General features: G+C 33.1%; 1 protein-coding gene across 1 annotated transcript; it reads right to left on the bottom strand.

Moving 5' to 3' along the window:
* Nucleotides 1–598: 598 nt before the first annotated feature.
* On the bottom strand, nt 599–22964 carry LOC145335332 (uncharacterized). The gene is made up of 23 exons (XM_080181068.1): nt 22779–22964; nt 22569–22683; nt 22352–22471; nt 19259–21706; nt 17884–18827; nt 17746–17815; nt 17227–17347; nt 16840–16887; nt 15892–16003; nt 14226–14355; nt 13331–13405; nt 7461–7529; nt 6804–6843; nt 6248–6299; nt 5596–5683; nt 5071–5301; nt 4357–4472; nt 3938–4063; nt 2886–2926; nt 2267–2336; nt 1745–1835; nt 1405–1556; nt 599–817 (listed from the first exon to the last, which is right to left on the bottom strand). The coding sequence occupies exons 1-23, from the start codon at nt 22962–22964 to the stop codon at nt 599–601; spliced, it is 5664 nt and encodes a 1887-aa protein (XP_080037194.1).
* Between the last annotated feature and the right edge of the window lie 316 nt (nt 22965–23280).

Genomic DNA, 23280 nt, shown 5'->3' with positions numbered 1-23280 from the left:
CCGGCATTACTATCTAAAAGAAAGTAAACATTTAATAATCTAAATGATTTTAAAAAGATTTTTTAAATTATATTTTTTTCTTTACATTACCATCACCAAAGGGTTAATGATGATGATTACAATTTTAGTTTAATATTTGAACACACAAAGTTAATATTTGAACACACAAAGTGTCGCCACAATCAAATTCTTTTAAAACAGAGTTTTCTTAAATTTATTATATTATAAATCTAAATTTTCTTTTTTATGATTAGAAATTAAATACATTGATATAAGGTAAATAGCAACATGAAATTAAAAAAAGGAATTTATTTTCAATAAAGTAAAATAATGGGTCTTATCATTCTGGGCAATGAGAGTTTATTATGGATTATTGGAGCACTATGAGTTTTAAACAAATATTCCTTGGAAAACTTGAGCTCGTTTATAGACATTTATTTCCTATATAGATCTGACATGGATCTTGAAGCAATTAAGCAGGCCGTTTTGTACATGTTAAAAATTGGAAGATTTCATTAAATAAAAGTTATCGCAAATATACTTAGTAAATAAGTAACACAGCCATTTACTCTTTGATAAATGAACACTTTAAGCATTACTAAATTCCTTTGAAAATATATCCCACAGGACAGGTATACGTCTCTGTATCATTTTCTTGTTTCACTTCATACAGCTCAGCAATAGTTACATTATCATCCAGGCTGGTTATAAACACTTCTATATCATCTGTCACATTGTTAGCATCAAATGGCCAGGTTGGAAAGTGAAGCCGTTCTCTTGTGTTGGTTATTTTGTACTTCGGTTTTTCATTTACAGCCTGAAACAACATACTAAAATTATCAGAAAGCACAGGAACAGCAAGAAACAATATTTCAGAAGAAAATAACAGTAAACTAACATCAAGTTAAATAGAAATCAAGAAAGATTCAATAAGCTTTTATGACTCTCTCAATCAGTCCTTCCAATCTAAAGGCACTTTCAAGCTGGACGCATCTACCTTAGCCTTGAGACCCATTCTTTCTCCTAAAGTTACAGAACCATTTTTCAATCATTTATTAAGGGCGAATTCTTAAAATATAATATAGTAAATGTTACTAGAAAAATGTAAATGTAGGTATCTGAAGATAGCTGACTATGGATTGAAGATATTATTGGTTCCTATTGCTGCTATTTATGATGTGTTACATAAATAGTAAAAGTATTGTTAGGGCTGAAATTAATGAATTGGTTATCTGTTAGATGTTTATTATATTATAATACCAAGGGTGTTTCAACAACACAGAGTTTTTTTTATTTTCCTTTGTTATTCCAGGTTGATGGACCTAACATTTAGGTGTCATGGACAGCATCCTCTATGATTTGAGGTAGGTTAAAGAAGAGCTGCACCAATGACAATAAACATACCGTAAACCAAGTGGAATGATAGTGCACTTGGACAGAATCAAACAGTGGGAACTGTGGTATTGGTGGAGGCTGAAGACAAACTGGAATGAAATCTTCAACTGGACAATCTTCAACACAGTAACCCCATTCAGTTATATCATTACCATCAAGTTCTATAGATAATGAAAGATACAATTAATCATTTCATACAAATATCAGAAACCTAAATATCCTAAACTTCTTTCATTGCATGTTCTTGGCTTAAACTATGCAATGTACTGCAGTATATGGCTTAAATCTAACACTTTTTTGAGATATTTGTAATCAAACATAAAATTACTTTAAAGAAAATATTCCTTACTTGTTGGACACCAGGGCCTGAAGAGATCATCTTTGATACAAGCTTTTCTCTGGACATCCTTGTAAGTAAATGGGAACTTGCATTCAAAACCCTAAATTTTGTAAAATCAATGTGTAATATAGATTTTGAAACTTTTAAAGTTTGTTTATAATTTCCTTATCAATCATAACCCATGTTTGTATTGACAATAACACATTTAATATTAAAGTAAAATATTTGGAATACATATGACTTGAAATCTATTTTTGTCTTTTGCTTTAACCATGCAGAGTTACAATCCTAAAGTGCTGTAGTAACTCCTGCATAATATAAGTTTATTTAATGGCCACTTTCAGTTGGTACAAAATTAGCATTGAAATATCCATTATAAATTTAAGGATTACATTGGCATTGCACTGTGGAATCCTATTTGGGTGCACTTATGTTAAGTGGAATCCTGTTTGAGTGCAATTCCATTTGGTGGAGTCTTGCTTTATGCAATTCCATGGTTGCAATCCCGTTGATACCAATTTTAAGATATACCTCAATTGTATAGCAGGCTTGATATTCACACACAGATTTCTTTTTGTCATTCATACAGGTTGCTCCAAGCCTTGACATTATTGTATCCAATATGGCAAATGTTTGTTTTAGTTTATCCTAATACTAGCGGCTACGCCCTCTAGAGGCCTCTAGGGGCACATGAGGAGAGAGTCAAATTTAATTTTTTAAAGGAAAATGAAAAAAAAATTGGGGGGGGGGCGAAAAAATTTTTTTTTTGGGGGGGGGTTGCCCCATCCCCCCCTCATTTTTAATTTTAGTTAAAAAAAAAAAGACAAAAAAATTTTTTGGGGGGGGGGATTTTTCATTTTTGGGGGGGGTTGGGGGTGTCCCACCCCCCCAAAAAATAGTTATAAACCTTCCCGGGAACTATGAGAAGCTACCCTGTTAAGGAGAACCCGATCAGCGGTTCAGCGGTTAGCGAGATCCTTCGGTACAGACACACACACAGATACACAGACAAACAAACATCCTGTTACTTTAGTATAAGGATAGGCAGCCTGGCAAAAATCTACGCATGAATAAAATTTCTTAAATGGATGTTATAGGTATGAATCTAGAAAAATGAAAAATACTTGATTATGCCACTTTGGATACAAACCTTGGAATAACTCTCCCATTTGGTGCCAAAGTCATACATCCCTGCAAATCATATAATTTATAAATTTATATAATTAAATTGAACAAAAATTATCATTAATTAGTATTCTTTGCCATTTTATTCTTACACCTGGGTTGAATTTTATGAGTGTGACATCATTTAAAGGATGCCTGCAAGAAATACCACGCTTTACCTGCTGAAAGACTGCCACAAGTAGACCCAATACCCCAAATTTAAAGCCTTCAGCTTCAATAACAAAAAAGTTCTAGGCATTTCAAAATAGCATTTTATGTACAATGAAAATTTTGAAAGATTTCCAATGCTCATAAAAGAAAAAACAATATTAAATTACGTCGCCAAGACACAAAATTATGACTTTATCTTTGTCAGAAACTTAGATTGCTTGTAACTAATTACATTTTTACAATAAAAACACCACATTTCATAGTAAAAATCTATGAAAAAAATTTGATTTAAATTGCATTTGTAAACAAAAATCATAGCGGAAACAAAGGTGGAAACTAATACAAGCTTAAATGTGATTGGTTGCTTAGCTGATTCAGCCTTCAGATTGGCCACAGTACACTCGGTACAAGGCATTTTTATTGTAAAGATATAAATAGTTACTGGTGACCTAAATTTATGACAAAAATAAGCTTATAATTTTGTTTCTAGGCCACGTAGTTTAATTTCAAAATTTCTAACATTAGCATTGAAATTCTTTCAAAATTTTCATTGTACATAAAATGTCATTTTAAAATGCCTAGAACTTTTTTGTTATAGAAACTGAAGGCTTCAAATTTGGGGTATTGGGTCTACTTGTGGCAGTCTTTCATCAGTTAAAGCGTGGTATTTCTTGCATGCTTCCTTTAAACCCAAAATGTTTCAAGAATTAATTAAATTACTATGAAGGGAAATTCTGCTTATACCAATTCTGAAATTAATTTGAAAACAAATTACAAAACCTAAATGTGGTTTTTCTGCTGTTGTTGATAATAATACAGAGAATAATAATACAGAGAAAAATTAAACTTTCACTATTTGTTACATACCTGACCCGTGTATCCAGCTTGGATAATATCCATGGATCCCATCAACTGAACTTCAGTGATATCAGTCACAACTGTTACATTGGCATCATAATCTAGAGAGCCAGACCAATTCTTCTCAAAGTTAACCTATATATACATTATTTTAAGATGACATTACTTATTCAGAGATAGTCTTGTTACTACTGCTAGTTGTTAAGAACTTAAATGACAACATAACTGTTTGCTATTTAGTTTTTACCATGGCCAACACAAGATGCAATCTAACATCAAATTGTCTGTTTTGCATTACATTACCAAATGCAGTTGTAAGAATGCTGGAGCAACCAATATGGTCCCCAATCTGTGGAATTCAATTCTAAAAGGAATCCCTGTGTTACATATTTACATTAGTGTCCTTTATTATGTAAAACTATTATTACCGAAAATTTACTATCATCACAACCAATTTGAAGAGTGAAGTTAGTTGCTTGTTCCAGATCATATCCTTCCATAGGAACTTCTGTTTCTGGTCCTGCTATTCCAGCTGTTATGGAACCTGAACAGAGCAATGGTATAGAGGGACTATCTTATTAGAAACCTAGTTGACAAAATACAATTGGGTCTGACATCCCTAATTTAAGTCATAATGAAGTCCTCGCTAACTAACTATATTTGGAAAGGTGTCAGAAACAAATCAAAACTTCAAAATTATGTAAAAAATACATTAAAAAGTATTTGTTTAGGATGCCTAAAGATATCTAAACTATTAATAAAAAAATTTAAGGCTAGAATAGAAATCTTGCAGATTATTATCCACTATATTTAATTAATATTGCACTATATATCACAAATAATATATCAACCAAAATATGTGAGTTTAATTGTAAACAATAACACCTACCATTTTAAATATCCATTTGATGGGATATTCTCATATCGTTTTCAAATTTAATTTATCTATAGTAAAACCTTAATAGTCACAATCACCATTAATACTGCCCATGTGGATAGTCTATTTAAAAGAATAGTCACATTTCAACATGCAAATAATCTTAATTACAGTAAAGCTGTGATTGTCACTTTCACAATTAACTCCACCCATATGGAAGGTCCACTTGAACAGAATAGACTCCTCAACAACTAATTTAACTTACCTATAGTAAAGCTGTGAGTATCACTATCACCATTAACACCTCCCATATGGAAGGTCCACTTAAGTGGAATATTTTCTTTATCAATCACCAACTTTACAACTGGCTTCTTGGAGGACAATCTCCTGGTACCAAATTCCCCGAAAATTCCAACATATTGCGTATTTTGACTATCACACACGCCAGCATCAAAATTTATCTTTGTGGGGGCTTTCACACCATGCACACTTAATCCTGAAACAAACTTCAATTGTTAGGCCTTAGCAATGTTGAATTTTGAGGCTTATACTTCAATTATTTGCCGATTAATGTAGAAGTATCCAAAATTGTTAAAATGGGTTTAGGGCACTATGGTTGTATAATTTTCTAGCATATCTTTATATAAAAGTAACAGGATGTTTGTCTGTTTATTTTTACTGAAGGCTATCACTGCTAAACAATTACCCACACCAAAACATTGCTTTTGTTTTTTCTATAAGTTTTTGTGCTTTTCTATATGATGTTTGATTGTTGTGTAGGTAAGAATACCTGAAGATTTAACATTGTTTCTCCAACTTCTTTCAGGTGAGGTATCTTCAATTGTCTCTGGTGTATTGAAATCATATGGTCGGCCAACCTTTACAAAATTGAAGCTTTTAAAACCATCCACAAATAAGAAAAGCTGAATTCAGCTGTTTTTGGAAGTTAATGTTAGACTTGACAATAACAACAAAATAAAGATTTTGAGTTTAAGCCTTATAAATACGTTTATATTGTGAAAATATAATAGAAAATGGAATTGCAAAACAACTTATTTATCTTGAGGTAATCTAAAAGTTTTCGAAGCTCCTAGTCGAAGACCTTTCATATAGATGGGTATAATGGTAAGTTGATTTTTAGCCTTTTTAGAAATATTTTTTTGTAGATTTTGCAAAGTAAATATTCATGCAAAGGCCACAATGAAGGCAATAAAGCCCTTACAACCCATTTAGATTTGAAGGATTGTGTTAAAACAGCTTTTAAAAAGACTGCTTATTAAAAATATATTTTTTTTCAAATCTATTTTTCTAGGATCAATAATATACTTTAAAATTAAATTTGCTACCCTACTTTACTGTTTTATATATATAAAATAGGGAAAAAAGGGATTAACAGACAAGCGGACAGTAATATGATAGTTGGGCCCTTAACTACTAATCACCTGAGGAGTCCATTCACTTTTAAACATTGTTCCTCCATCAATATAAATTTCTCTAAAATAAAATTAAAATCATTAACAATCATCTTAAGCATTTTTTTTTAATTCAATTCGTTTGTTTCAAAAGTAGGTAAACTTTGGCAATTGTAGAAACTTTATATTAAGGGAATCTTTGCAGTGACTTTGTGTAAGAGCTGTCACAGAAATATTTTTAAATGTTTCTTTATCCCACAGTTGAATCGTTTGATTAGTTCAGCGGCTATCAAGATTAGGGTTGGTCAGATACTTATTTGGCCAGATAACGGATATCCTGCTGATATTTAATGCCAGATATCCTGTATTTAGAAACAAATCTGACAAACGTTTGATATCCGGCAAATTACCGGATATCTGGCATTAGAAATCAGCCGGAAATCCGGTAACCGGATTGTTTCAATATCCGGTATTCGGCCAGATATCCGGACAAACCAGATATTCGGCCCAAACGTAATCGAGATCTTAGGCTTCAGACAGACAAACATCCTTCTACTTTATATCATAGATAAATAATTATACATACATATCTGGCTGTAGAATAAAAGCTGCTGTATTCATGTCACCTACAAAATATGTATACTTAGATAAAAGTAACAGGATGTGTGTCTGTGTATTGGCATGGGTTAAAAAAAAGACTAAATAATTTTATATGCTATTTTGCTGGGGTTTCGACACCCCCATCTAATTAGATAGCCGGTAATCAGTTCTAATAACAGATCTATAGTTTAGATAACTACCTGCCCCCCTTTTCCAAGGACCTTTTTCGTCTGCAAGCAAATTGTTTTCTGCTACATAGCTGTGTTAATATTCCCAACACTATTGGTTAATTTCAAAGACCCAATTAAGAGTCAGCACAAGGTCCTTGGTCCTTGGGATGGGGATATTATTTAGTGTTTTACTTTAATTTTCTAATTTCTTTTGTAATTAATGTATCTTTGACTTAAAACTAGTGTTTGATTCATTTTTAGTATATCTATTTTAAGAGCTTTTAGTAATAAAACCTAAGTTTTTTACCTCTTTTAATCTCTTTTTACCTCTTATTATCAATCTCTTATGAAAACCAAATACTTGTCAAAATAGTTTCAGCTGTGCTTCTTATAAAGCATAAATCACATTTCCCCATAGCATTTATGACTGACGGACGGACAAAGTGAATTATAGAAGAATAAAAAGTTGATACCTGACAAGGCCATCCTAAGAAGTTCGTGGTCTGAGCTAACACAATGTTCATCTGTATGTTTCTTCTCAGCTAGAAAAACATAAATAAGTGAATTGCTCGTATTTATTCAAAACTGATTAATATCCGGTGGATTAGAACAGGAAAATTATGTCTATCATTTTATATATAGTTTTCTATGAAAAACCTATTTTTTAGCCCGTGCCTTCGGCTAAAAAAAAATTGTTTTAATCTTATAATAGTACTTTTTTATATCCGCAGAAAGCTGTTTAAAATACTTTACCAGAAATAACTATTCTTTATTTTATCAATTAAAAAATTAAAAATCTACCAATTACAAATATAAGGATTTAAAACTTTAGACTTCTATTAAGGGAGAAAGGTGACACGGAACTGTAGATTACTCTGGTACCCAAAGTTTTATAATAACATAATTTTAATATTTATCTGAAAAACTTTGGGTACTTTTACTGAATTTTTGTTTGTTTTTTTTAAACTAGATGTGTACAAAGTTTGTTTATCATCATTGGGGATATTCAATAATTTATCGTCTAATGTCTTATCCCTTAAGACCCCTTAGTTTTATTAAAAATTTAAATAATACACAGGATATTAGATTTTTTTAAAGTACAGTTCCTCCTACTATTATTCTAATTTACAATGGTTTAGTGATGTTTTCACAAAAATGATAAATCCATAATTTTGATACTTATATAAAAGTAATAGGATGTATATCTGTATGTCTGTGGCTTTCTTGCAATTTGCTGATACCATTCTCCTTTTTTTTGAAACTAAGCAATCCCTCCCCCCCCTTACCCTCCCTAGAGACATTTAAAGGCGTAGCTACAGATAGTCGAGGTCGTGATTTTTGATGATTGTCTAAACAATGGGCATGGCTCCAAACCCTATTAATGCTATGCGGAAAATAGGATATCGTATGAATAACGTTTTCACTGAGCTAACGCCAGTCCTTGTCCGTGCTGAAAAATCATATAGCGCATTGTAGTTAATTAATTTTACATAGATTTTTATTAGATCCAAATTGGAAGATTCATACAAAGCAATGTTTAAACTTTTTAACCGATGATTTTAATCTGTATTCAATTTTCTTATTATCTTTGGGGATGTACATACATTTATTGTCTAATCCTTAGAAGATAAAATATATAAAATCCAATTCATAAAAAATGTTGGATTACTTAAACATATAACAGGACAATAAAATGGACCTTTTCAATAGATCAATGCTTTTTGATTTTTCCCAAAAATAATAAATTGAATTAAATAGTGTTGTTTCTATACAGTTTTTATCATGGATCATGTGGGGGGGGGATGTTCATATTTCTCTTTTAGAAATTTAGAGGCTTGCCTTCCTTTAGGTTTACTTTTTCCATGAAAAATATCTGTGCACACTACTAGTTAGGATCAAGTAACAAATTCATGTTAATGCACAAGAAAAATACTTCAACTGCGGATTTCCTATGCATAATTAACAGTTTCTTTGTTGTTTAAGTTGTTTCCTTCTAAAGTGCCTAATGAACACTGCAACCCCCACCCCTTGATTTTACTTTATATTACTTAAGGGAATGTTATGATAGGTTATGTTAGGAATTGGAAATCCCCGCAGGGTTAAAGCTTCCGCAAGGGTTGGACATAGGAAAACTAACTAACCATACCCCTAAGCCTCTAAAATAAAGGGGGGAATCCCGGTGTTCAACAGACATTTTTAGAGAAATGTTTTTTTTTAAATTAGCTGTGTGTGCAGCCGCTTGGCAGTTAGCAGCTGAATAAATACTTAGAATCATATTTTTGTCCTGATCCCTAATTAATTGTTTTCATTCAAAGCAGATTCAAAAGAAAAGATAATGGCCATTAAAAAAGAGATTTCTCTGTTAATTAACCTAATTCATAATAAGTTGATTTTGTATTTTGAACAAGGATGACAACATTTATCTATAATACAAAGTAGCTTCATGTCTATCTGTCCGTCCGTCTGTCTGTCCGTCCATACGTCTGGAGCTTAAGATCTCGGTAACCACTGAACCAATCGGATTCTACCCTTCAGGGAATATAACTACTGGTCCTGTGGTGGTTTTAGGCTATTTTTATGGGGGGTAGGACACCCCCAACCCCCCCCCCAAAACAAAAAAAATCCCCCACCCATTTTTTTTACGAATTTTGCGAATTCGTTATTTAATCGCAAAAATTTTTCCTGCTGGGTAGGTGCGAAAATTTGCGATTCGTTCTGCTGGGTAAGTAATAGAAGATGTAATTATACCTCTTGTGGCAAAGCCCCTAGAGGCTAGGGGCGAAGCTGCTAGTAATTAATAAAGCTCTATAATTAAGACATAAGCGCTGAACATACGGACGGTAGTGGTATGTTATTTGTTACATTAAATGAGACGATCTTTTTAAAAAGGCCATGTCTATCATATCTTATAGTACAGGTGAACGGACAAAGTATTATATATTGTAAGTAAATTTCTTGTAATCATTCGAATCCGGTGGATTGGAACCGGTTCTCATCCATATGAAAAAAACTATGCATCGTATTATATCAAGTTTTCTAAGAATATAAAATGTACGATCATAAGATTAAAACCAGTTTTTTTAGCTTGTGCCTTCGGTACCTCGGTTCCTGGACCTGTATGATCCCTCTCTCAAATGAAAAACTAGAATTATTAAGCTACAGACAAAAAACGTATTACTTTATATAATAGGAGTAGCGGATACGCCCCCTCGAGGCCTCTAGGGGCACTTGAGGAGGGGGGAATTGAATCCCAAAATATATTTTCTTTAAATTTAGATTTGTTTTAAAAGTAAAAAAAAAATTGGGGGGGGGCGACGACCCCCATCCGACCCCATTTTTTATTTTAGTTTTTAAAAAAATTAATTAAATTTTTTTGGGGGGGATGGAGTAATTTTTTTTAGGGGCATATTTCTCTCTGGAGGGTGGTGGTACCCACCCCTAAAATAGTTAAAACTTTCCCGGGACATATGAGAAGCTACCCTGTAAAGGAGAACCCAATCAATTCAGTGGTTAGCAAGATCCTTTGGTACAAACAAACAGACAGACAAACATCCTTTTACTTTATTATAAGGACTAGCGGCTTCGCCCCTAGCCTCTAGAGACTTTGCCCCAAGAGGTTTGATCAAACCAATTTTTCGTATTGTAGATTTAAAATAAATTGCAGGGGGCGGAATTTTTTTTTTGGGGGGGGGGGGCTAGTCGACTCCACTATTTTAATTTTAGTTTTAAAAAGAAAAAAAAATTTATTTGGGGGGGAGGTATTTTTCATTTTTGGGAGGGTTGGGGTTGTCCCACCCCTCAAGAAAATAGTCTTATACTTTCCCAGGACCTATGAGAAGCTACCCTGTAAAGGAGAACCCGATCAGTTCAGTGGTTAGCAAGATTCTTTTACTTTACTATAAGGATTGTAAATGCCTATAACACATGTTTAAATAATAACACAGTGATAGAAACAAAGCTTTATAGAACTGGTTCTGCGTCTTACAAATTTCCATATTCTATATTTACTAATGTATCCAATTATAGGTATGACCCTTGTTTATTTCATATATGGTTTCTTCCTTAATTAGGTCAAGAATAGAGTGAAAGAAACGAATCTTTATAGAACTGGTTCTGCGTGTTACAAATTTCCATATTCTATATTTACTAATGTATCCAATAATAGGTATGACCCTTGTTTATTTCATATATGGTTTCTTTAACCTTAATTAGGTCAAGAATAGAGTGAAAGAAGCAAATCTTTATAGAACTGGTTCTGCGTGATACAAATTTCCATATTAACAACATATTCTATATTTATTAATGCATCTAATTATAGGTATGACCCTTGTTTATTTCATATATGGTTTCTTTAACCTTAATTAGATCAAGAATGACAATATCAGTAAATCACCTAACCCAATATAACCTAATCTAACCTAACCTAAAGGGTGTGCAAAAAAATGCAGACATTTTTAAAATTTGAATTGCGCGGCTTGTGTTAAAAGTAGAAAAATACTACGCATACCGTTAGAACCGCTAAGAAGTTTATTTTAAGGAAATATAAAAACGATTTAAAATAACCTATAAAAAGACATTCTAAAAATAAGACGAATCGACCCTTAAGAGGCGTTGCCACGAAAGGGACTATCATATTTGAAGATTTAATCCTAAATCTGAACAAAATTCAATCAGTACGTATAGAATTTTTGTATAACCTTCCCCAAAATATTTATAAACCTTCCCTGTAAAGGAAAACCATATCCATATTTGTCTACCTTTATAGTTAACCTAATTCAAGGATTATGAGCCAATAAATTGATGTACAAATGATGATACACAAAATTACCCCTTCTGTAGATTAAAATAAGTGGACAAATATTTGAACACTAAACTTAATGAAACAACCAATCAAAATTCAAAGTCTCCAAAGTTTTTAAGCTAAAATATAAGGAAACGTTATTATACAACTTTAGGGACTAGTGTAATGAACTGCCCTTTGTCCCCTCTTTCTCTCTTAACCTAATTCGTATTTGTTTTTGTATAAAGAAAATTGGAAAAAATTACACAGTGTTTTAATATTTTACAGTTATTCTAAAATAAACTATGATAGCCAATTACACTTTTAATTCAAAAATAAACCAATAGGTCTTTAATAAGTAATGAGATGCATTTTTTGGTTGATTGATATGAATTGATAATTAATAGTTTTTTATCACATTGTTTTATAGAAAGCTTTCTGTAGATATTAAAATGAAAAAAAAATGTTAGCCCCAATAGGCCAAAGGAATGTGCTAAAAAAACAGTTTTTTTGTGTGTTTTATATAATAATATTCGTGGAAAATTGTTTGTATACATGATTTTTCAGTGGCCATACCGTAAAATAAATCAACTCAACTTACAAATAAACCAAGAAAAGTTATTTTTTTAAATATTAAGGGATGGGGACAAGGGGCTTGTTTTCCCCCTTCTTCGCCCTGTTATTTCGGAAACTAAATGACATATAAAACAATTGGATCACAGTGCATATGAAGGTGCTTTGACTTTTGTGTCAGAACCTAAATTGGGACATAGTGCATTTCATTACCCTAGGTTAGGTAACTTCATTTCACTTTTCAATAAAATCTAAAATACAGCCGTTTTTGAGAAAATTAGATTTGAAAATTTTAAGTTCAATTTTCACCCACAAGGAGTTACCGCATAATCATGACAAGAAAAGCAAGAACTTTATAAAAGCAAACTTGTTCAAAATTTTAAATGAATAATCTTTGCTTTTCTTGTCATGATTATGCAGTAACTCCTAGTGGGTGAAAATTGAACTTGAAATTTTCAAATCTAATTTTCTCAAAAACGGCTGCATTTTAGATTTTATTGAAAAGTGAAATGAAGTTACCTAACCTAGGGTAATGAAATACACTATGTCCCAATTTAGGTTCTGACACTAAAGTCAAAGCACCTTCGAACGCAGTGTGGGATATGGAATACGTGGATCTATGGACAGGGGAAAATTTGTTGTCAATTTGGATTGCTCATATGGAGCTCATTCAGCTCGTAAAGGGGTTGATGCAGGGTTTCATTATTTTAGAGTACATAGAAATCTGGTGTAAAATCAAAGTAATAATATATACATTTTCCTCTTTTTTTTGTTAAATCGTAGGGATTGGAGATTTGACTGTATATTACATTGGTACCCAAAGTTTTATAATCAGATTCGTTGGTTACTTTTATTAATGTTTCAAATGGTAGTGTTCAAACTTTTCAACCAAGAAATAAAAGCCACAGAAGGGGGAAGTAACCATCACAGAGGTTGTAAATAAATTTATCATCCATTGTCTTATCCCTTAATATCCCTGTAGTTTTTTACCTGTAGTAACTCCATAGCAGGTTCTGCCATCCGGTTCTGGCTTGTACAGGTTGTAGCCAGCTGGACACTCTGGTGCTAGATAGATAGATTGGTAAATGTAAATGTTATATTAAAAATATAATCACCAAACCTTTTAAAAATTTAGATTTTATGTATAATGTTTAATGTTTATATAAATAAAGTAATAGGTACACTAATACATTGAAATTAACTAATTGAGGGAAAGAACGTTAATCCTATACTTCTATCCGGCTATTGACCCTAATCCATAATAATCCAGCAAAGGAATTAAATTTGAAAAAAGTGTATTTTGAGTATCACGTCTAATGAAGCTACATAATACAAGAGAACCATATCAGTTCAGCAGTAAGAGATATCTTTAATAAAGCAGACAGTTATCCTCACACTATAACAAAAGGATAAAAGTCCATAGGATCAATGCAATCAAATCAAATTGCATGCAATATTAAAAGAAATCGCATGCAATTGCTCTGCAAAATCGCTTGTGATTGTAGTGCGATAGTAATACGATTTTCTGGCTGGGTTAAAAAAAGGATAAAAATGAATACTTATGAGTCCATAAACAATAGTAGTCCATAGGGTCAGTGCAGTCAAATCAAATTGCTAGCAATATTGCAGGAAAACACATGCAGTTGTTCTGCTAAATCGCTTGGGATTGTAGTGTTATAGTAATACGATTTTCTGAATTTTATTAAAAGGATAAAATGAATACTTAAGAGTCCATAAACAATAGTAGTCCATAGGATCATTGAAATCAAATCAAATTGCTAGCAATATTGCAAGAAATCACATGCAATAGCTCTGCAAAATCGCTTGCGATTGTAGTGTGATAGTATTACGATTTTCTGGCTGGGTAAAAAAAATGAATACTTACGAGTCCATAAACAATAGTAGTCCATAGGGTCTGTGCAGTCAAATCCGCGGGCTTTGAACCCGATACCTCTCTTCAGATAGGCGCACAGCTTTCCATCAAGTTTCACATTTTCACCGTCATAATCATAAGACTGCAAGAAGTGATAAGTGTTTTGGACTAGGAATAAAACCTCCACAAGCATGAATTTAGTATGTTTTTCGAATGATAGTGTTTTACCTTAAGCATGGCTAAGTTATAGCATATTTGGTACAACAAAATGGTAAAATAAGATGTGGAGAATCTTCAAAAGAAATTTAAAGTCTATATCAATTAGCATCAGAGCAATAAAATCAATAAAATCATACCCAAAGTTTTATATTGGCTCAAAAACTTTGGATCCTTTTGTAATACATATTTTGTTAGTTACAAACTAACAGTTTTCAAACTATCCAAGTAATAATTTTAATCTACAGAAGGGGTAATTTGGATTATTATCAAGAATATAAATCAATGTATAGTCATTTGTCTTATCCCCTAAAATCCCTGCTCATCACATTCCTGAGCATTATAATCAGATCCATCCAAATATTTAGCTTGTGTCAGGTTGATTCCCAACATGATGTTTTGTAAATTCAGTTTCACTGACAGCAATCTAAACAATAAATGTATAAGTATAGATGTATAACCCAGACAATTACCTCAGGTGAATTCTTAAAAAACTTTTTGGCTCACTGCCTCAATAAAATCAATGAGGCTCACTAATAATCTAGAGGGGATAATTTTGCCTCACAATTTTAGTGAGAAAGTCAGCCACGGGCTAAATTTATATTCATAGAAAACGGGTTATAATACAATGCTAGAACCAGTTCTAATCTACTGGATATTAAATGGTTTTGAATAAATACAAGAAAAGAGATTTTACCTGATATATTCATACATGCCTTTAGATTTGATGGGTAAAATAACACCTCCTTGTCTATGATTTTAAACTTAAAACAGCTGTCAGTCTGTCATTATTTAATGCTTCAGGGAATTATAATTTTCTCTATTCTTATTTAAGATAGACTGCAGTGAAAATACCCCTTGCCAAACTTTATGCAATATTATTAACTAGCGGCTGCTACCCTAACACCCAGGGGCTCTATATTCAAAGGGATATGAAAGGGGAGAAAAATAACCATACCCAGATTTTTTTTATGAAAATGAAGAGCCTAAAACCACCGTAGGACTAAAAAGCTTTCCTGTTAAGGAAAATGATATTGGTTCATCGATTAGCAAGATCCTTTGCTATGAACAAAAAAGATCCGGTATAGTCCCTTTCATGGCAAGGCACCTTAATGGGAGATTCTTCGTATTTTTCACAATAGCTTTTCTCATATTTCTAGCCCCTACAGGGCCAATATAACCTAACCTAACCTAAATAATCTATAAGCCTTTTTTTAAATATAACTAATCGCCCCTTAAGGGGCGTTGCCATGAAATGGAGTCAAAATAGATGCATACCCCCGGGGGGGGGGGGGGTTAATTTTTATGATACCGGGTATCTCCACTCCTAAACTAGGATGCTGCCAGTGACTAGATAGTACAAAATCTATTTTTTGTGAAGATTCCCCAATAGATGAGAATATACTAAAAAGCTGTCCACTTTGATTTAAATTGATTGATATAAGTTTAAATTTTTCCTTGCACAGGTGTGTTTAGCCTCATGAATGAGTTGCTGAGTTTTACTTTTAGCCAAACATGCACCCTTGTAGAATATATGATCCACAGGGCAGGGCTGGATATACTCTACTGGAACACTAAACATACAAAATATAACAATAGATATATAGTACATGAATATATCAACAAGAAAAACATTATATGGATCTCATTTAATAGTTTGTCCTTTTATTCAGTGGGAAAGGAGAGAATAAGAAAAAGGAGTATTGATATTTTGTCCAAGTGCGAGTATCACTTCATTAGAGTACATGAAAATCTTGTGAAATATCAAAGTAATATTATATCCAATAAAATAATGTGAAATGTTGACATATTCCCTCTAAGTGCATAAGAGGGCACATAAACTCCCCCTTACCTTCTTATTTTGAAATATAGATTGTAATTGAGGAATTTTTTAATTCATTTCACTTTAGGCCAGAGGGGTGAATTCTAAAAAAAATTGCCTCACTAAAATCAGTTTGCCCCACTAAAATCAGTGAGGCTCACTATAAATTTAGAGAGGATAATTTTGCCTCACTAAAATTTTAGTGAGGCAAACTGATTTTAGTGGGGCAAAAGTTTTCTTAAGAATTCACCTCAGGTTATGTTAGGAGCCCCTTGGAGAGGGGTACGGTGGGTTTAGAAAAAAACAGGGTTAACCAACTTTCCTTTTTTTCAATTATCTGTGCTCACTAGTCATTTTAAGAGAAATCAGTGAAATGTTAGGTTAGGTATGGCCCCACAAGCCTAATACAAAGTTAGGCTTTTTTTAATATTTAATTACTGAAATTACTTTAAAATCAATCTGGATACAAAAAAGGCAGCTGTTGCTGATGAACTTCATTGGAAATAAGAATGCTATACATTCTAACATATTTTAGCAATATTAAGTTACATGTTGTGTTAATGAGTGTTATCAATGTTAATGTTTAACCTGCAGAAGTAACTGTATTTCTCAGTACAATCCACTGATTTAAGCTTTCTGAAAAGGAAAATAAAGTGAATTTTATTACATAAAAGTTAATCTTATTGTTATGAATAATAAGTACATGGTAAAAAAAAATAATATGATAGTTTATACTACTTAATAATTCTTAATAATTACTTCAATTTTCAGACAGTTACTCTATTGTGACAGGTTATCTGTAACAAAACAAGTTTTCCCCTATGAGGGTAGGGTACTCATTTTGAACATATTTAAGCATAAGTGTAAAGCCTTTGATAAAGTAAGGCTACCCTGTTAAATTGGTGTCATGAGAAAAGACCTCTGGGTAGGAATCCCTCCTTCACCCCAGCCCTTGTGGTGCTAACCTACACTTACCCATGTTGAGTATTATCCATGATTGCACAATGTTTATCTGCAGTGGGTTCAGAATCAGCCCAGTTTATTTTATCTCCCTCTGTGCCATCACTTAGTCTCCATATTGTTCCAACAGGCTGGTCTAGGGTAATACAAAAATATTGTTTTCCTGTATTGCTTTGAAACCGATTAATATCTGGTGGATTAGAACCAGTTCTCAGCCATACTGAAAAATTATGTCTAGCATTGTATTTTATCCAGTTTTCTATGAATATAAAAAATCATATATAAGATTAAAACCAACTTTTTTAGCCCCTTCCTTTAACATCTTGGAGCTGTTTATAGTACAATGCAAGAAATAACTATTACATGCAAAACAAATGAATATACAATAAGTAGTAGGCTTCTAAGCAGATTTTTTAAAAATTACTTTTGTTTGATTATGATAAATTGATGATTATAAAAAATTTAATTTTCTTTTCTCACAAAATAAAGTTGTTTGATTTGTTAATACTTATTTTGCATAGTTTAGTTGTATACCTGATATTGAGTCAATGCCAATGTAAAAGTTATCCAGTCCATAAATAGTCTTGGCAAGAATGTGTAAATCCTGATATAAAATCAAAATAATGACATAGATAAAGTTTTAGTTAAGAAATATGATTGATGAATCACTACCTGCTGATGTTGATATTCAATTGGATATCCTAATCTTCCTGGCTTACTAGGAAGCGACTCTGCCGTACAGCTGAGTTCTGCCTTGGAAAAAGATTCAGCTGTTGACATAAGTTTGTAGCAATAATCTCCAATTTTATGAGAACCTTCTGCACATGACTTTGCTCTGGGATAATCAATTGGTACATGACACGTCTTGGAAAGTTTGTATACTTGGGAAGGGACTAAATATTTTGGAAAAATTTGCACACAGGATAATTTGCCAAAGTATCCCTTGTCTTCTTCTTGGGTTGAAAATGATATTGAGAGTCCTTCTTCCCCCTCAGGAAGTAGTTTGCCAAACCAAATATTATTAGTAAGAATCTCAAAATGACCTTCTTTGTTATCAAGCCCAAATGTTTCATTAACATAAATTCTCACAGTTTTAGTAGGTGTTTCATATGTCATTGCAATATAATTCCATGTATTAGCTTCAAGCAGAGCATGTGAAATGATTTCAACTGGAGAACTACAAGTTTCATCTGGACAAAGTTTTAGGGTTGGCTTTCCATTCTTTAATAACAGAAATACTTGATTATCAATTCCAATAAGAATTTGCTCTCTTGTTACATCGTCAATAGGCATCATCCAAAAACCAATGGTGAATCCTGCTGAAGTTGTTAATGTTACTGGCAAAATGTCTGTCATGAATGATTCTTCTATAAAGAATGCTGGCTTGAACAGTTCAGTAAGATTCAAAGGTGTTTCGGGGAAACCAACAAATTTTTCTTTTGATGTTTCAGTAATGTTATCCATGGCATGAACATAAGCTGGCCACCATCCCATTTTTTCTACAAAATCCATATGTGCCACTTGTTCAACTTGACAAATAAAGTTATTATTTCCTGTGCAGTCAGAGAATTCTAAAGCGTTGGTTGTTGGGTTGAAAACAGAACATTCACCTGATCCTAAAATTATTACATAATATTTAACTAAACACACATAAACCCGCAACCGTGGCTCGCTCGTCGTCGGGAAGGTGATAGGTTCGAATCTCGGTCCGACACCGCTTCAAAACTAAAGACGTTAAAAATTGTTCCCACTGCTACTATGTCAAATGCGCGACGTAAATAGTTAGAGTAGGGGGAATGCCTTGGCCCAAAACAGGCGCAACTCGTTACCATGCACAGTTAGGACTTCTCAGACAAAGGTCGTGCATCACAGAGAGTTGGTTGTCTGTAATGTACTGTACTACGGGTATGAGGTGAAGGACCAAGAGTCTGGCCTTGAGTTGACAAGTTGACTGTTCAGTCCAGGTGCAACTCACCCAAACGACATTAGCAACTAAACACACACTATTCTAAATCTTAATAACTTTTATATATTTTTAATAAATTACCTCCTGTTATGGTCAAAGTTGTTTCTTGCAAGGTAAAAGAGTCAAATTTCTTGTCAGGTGAATCAGTCATGGTTGCTGGATCTTTTCTGTAACTAGCCCAAACGGAACTTGTAATTGAATTTTCAGTTAGATATTCAACAATGAACAGTTTATGAAAATCTGTTTCAAGTTTTAGCAAAGTCCCTTTGTCTTTCCTACATTCATTCATGGCTTCAACATAGGTAAGTGAACTATCAGAGACTTTATAACAATCTTCAATGAAAACAACATAACCTTCAGGACATTTCCATCCTAAGCTTGCTTCACAAATATAGCCATGAAGGTCAGCAGATGCTATTGCTTCATATGTAATAGAAGGAGTTCCATCATCTGCAATATTAAGGATACCAATATCAGGAGCAGATCCTGATGGATCTGGTACATCTGCACAGTCTTTAATAGCACTATAGCCATTAGATCGAATGGTTGGCCGGGCATCCTTGGTAGTTTTTGTTATTCGTCTTCCATTGTAGTCAGTCAAACCTTCATGAAATATTCCAATATTGTATGAATTTGCTTCACCAGGTGACGTTATGGATGTAAATAATCCAGCAGCCTGTTCACACTCACTGAAACTTAAAAGATGGCCACCTAATTTTGAACATTTGAGAATTGCCTTACCATGACTTACTTGCTCGTCTTTTTGCACATGTAGACATTTCTTAGCCCCTGTATTCCATATAAACCCTGCTGGGCATACAGATTCACAAATGTATGGTTTTTCAGCAGATTTATCAGCTGCTTTCCACTTATAATTTTCTTTCTTAACTACTGCCAGCCTGTTATTATCAGTGCAAAAGTACTGAACACAACCTTCATTCTCTTTACCACCTTTCCAATTTGAATATGCTGTAAAATTCTTTCCAGAACTTAACCAGGTCCAGTATTGATTTGAAACAACACCTCCAACCCAGAACTCAGACAAATCAGGTGAATACTTTGGTAAATATTGTGTTTTCATGCTTTCTTCTTCATTTATATAATTAGCAATGAGTGGCATTATGGTATCATCATATATGGATAGCAAAGTTGCCCCCTCCTTTACACACTTAGCAGCAGCTGCTTCAAATGTTTCTGGGAATGGTGATACTCTGATACACTTACCTCCAACAGAGTCATAATTCACTGAACAATCAGCTCCAGATTTTGCTAAATATTTGGTACAAAATCCATACTCATCTACATTTTCATCAAACATAAGTGAAGGATTTATTTTAGTTGGGCACCATATTTCATCTCTGGGATCTTTAACACATGTTCCATACCAGACTCTGTCATGAAGGAATGGAAACAAGCACATTTTACCAGAACCGGGTCCTTTATATGCAATTTCTCTTTCATCTGGACAAAACTCTCTGTCTAATCCTAATCTATTTTCATCTAACATTGTTGGGCACCAGGAAAATCTTTCAGTTTCATTGTAAACACATGAGTGATACAGGACATCAGAACCATCAACTTTGAATGGTAAGTTACAAACTTTTTCATCATCAGTGATAGTTGTTATTATTCTTGCCTCACAAGCATAACCCAATGGATTATTATAGTCATATTCACTATCACACTTTTCTGCAACAATTTTACCATCTTTATCCATCATGATACATGCTTTGTCTGTGTAGCTGCTTAAGTCTGCAATGGTTACAGAAGTAATTGAACCTTGATCTTCTATGACAGACTCCAAATAATAAGCTCTTGACAAATCATTATATTGAATTGTAGGTTTAACATCTTTAATATTTGTGCTAAATGCTCCCAGAGCAATCCAAGAGTTCTGGATACCACTATCATAACTAAAATGTTTAGCCCCCCCTGGTTTGATAAACTTTGACTCAACTTCTGCTAATTGTTCAGATAGAGCATAATCCCTTGGCTGGTACAATCTGCTTCCAAATCCAAGACATATTTCTTCTGCCTCACTTACACTAGATACTCTTCCACTGTTACCTCTAGCTGACATGTGATAGCAATTGCCTGTAATGAATGAAAAACCAACAGGACAATTCTGAACCTCACAATCATCAGCACACACACCAATATTACCAGTACCTTCAATGTGATTATAATTCACATCAGTTTTTAGACTACACCATGGAGATTCAGAATCTAATGAAATGCACTTGTCATAAAGTCTGCCTTTGTAACGGAATGGGAAGCTACAAACTTTGTTATCTTTGGTTACACATTCAGTGTAATGGCATAAAGCTCTAAACAAAGCCCAATTAAATGTACCAGGACGTATGCCTCTTGCTGCAGAAGTTGGAGCAGTACCAGATGTTTTTAATATCCACCATTGTCCCGGACTAACCTCTCCGCCATGCAAAGGTTCTATATCGTCTTCACTGATAATTTTCATATTATTTGATGTGATAACCTTGACTTCATTATTTGACTCATATTTTCTCCAACCTAAAAGTTAAATTTTTAAAATCTAGTTTTAGGTGCTAACCTTTCATTTTACTCTTTTTCCCTCTATCTTCTAAACCAAGAGAGCTCTTTCCCTATTACTGCACAACATACAGTACCTTTATTTAGACTCCAACATTAGTAAAATTTTTATTTAATTTATTAGTAATGTGAGGGATGACATTAGCTTAGTTCACAAAAGACATAGGTCTACCCAGGGGCGTCCAAGCTTTTTCATTTGAGGGAGGGTAAAATTTTGGGGGTGCCTACGCCACCCCCAAGCTCATTTGGGGGGGGGGGGGTAATCTTTATATCATAGAGGGAAGCTTTTTTATTATGGGGGGTAAAATTTGAAAATCCAAAATTTTGGGGGTGCCAAATTAACTTGGGGGGGGGGGTTTAATCACCCCTTTACCCCCCCCCCCCTTTGGACGTCTATGGCTCAACCTCTGGAAATTTTAGGTCAACCTACAGATTTTATAAAGTCATTTGATAGTTGTACTTGTTTAGGTTGACCTACAGAATAAATTTGTCAACCTCTAAAAGTTGTTAGTGAACTGGGCTACTAGCTTTAGTTTAGCATTAAGAGAAGTTTAACTTAGTACATAAAACAAATAATCTGAGAAGAAAACATGAATGATATCTTACCTGTTAACAGTTCCTGATTAGCATTTGCAATCTTTCCAAAATCAAAGATTGCCTGTATTTTGTCTGTTTCTGGAGGAATGTTGTATAATCGTGTTTTATCTCTCAAACAAACTTTCTCACCTGAAATAGCACTATCATAGTACTTTACTAATCATATTGGAAATATTCTTAGAGATATTATTTATCACATATTTTTTTGTCTTTGATAAATTCATACCTGCCCAATAGTCTGGTTTCTTTCCAAGACCATGACTTATCTTAAGACAAGTTCTACCAAGTTGATGAATCCAGGTATATCCTGGCGGACACAAGGGTGATGCATCACATATTACCTAATGATATGATACATACAACTTAAATTATCATAAATTTTACATTTACAAATTGTTCCATTATGGCTACATGAAGTGTTAAAAACTAAACTTACATTAAACTTACTGTCACAGCTGACAATTCTTCCTTTAAAATCCCCTTCAATATAATCTAGTACCATACAACTTCCAGATTGGTCCCCTTCTGTGGTTACTGTAATATCTATGGCAGTTAGATTTTCTCTGTTTAGCTTATACCACACATTGTCAATTTTCTGTACTCCAATCCAGATGGGCAACATGTTCTTACTCAATGCATACAATCTAAATGTATTTAAATAAATATTACTTCAAAAAAAAGAAAAAAAGAATTACTATTGATTACAAAAATTACTAGATTCTTACCCTACAACATGATTCTGTATATCACTCATAGGTTGAATAATATATTGCAGTTTTGATGAACAAGTATCAACAGCTTCCTAATAATAATGTATATTATCACAAGCAAGTCATACAAATATCTTTTAAATCTAACAAAATGTAAAGGCTGTATAACCTATTTTATGTATCCATTTCATCTTTAATTAATGGAAAATTTTATTCTTTTTGTTAGAT

Source organism: Acartia tonsa, chromosome 13 (assembly GCF_053477335.1).
Source record: "Acartia tonsa isolate MP-2025a chromosome 13, ASM5347733v1, whole genome shotgun sequence".
NCBI lineage: Eukaryota > Metazoa > Arthropoda > Copepoda > Calanoida > Acartiidae > Acartia > Acartia tonsa.
Note: the sequence above shows the minus strand (reverse complement) of the source record. Positions and strands in the feature narration are given on the sequence as shown.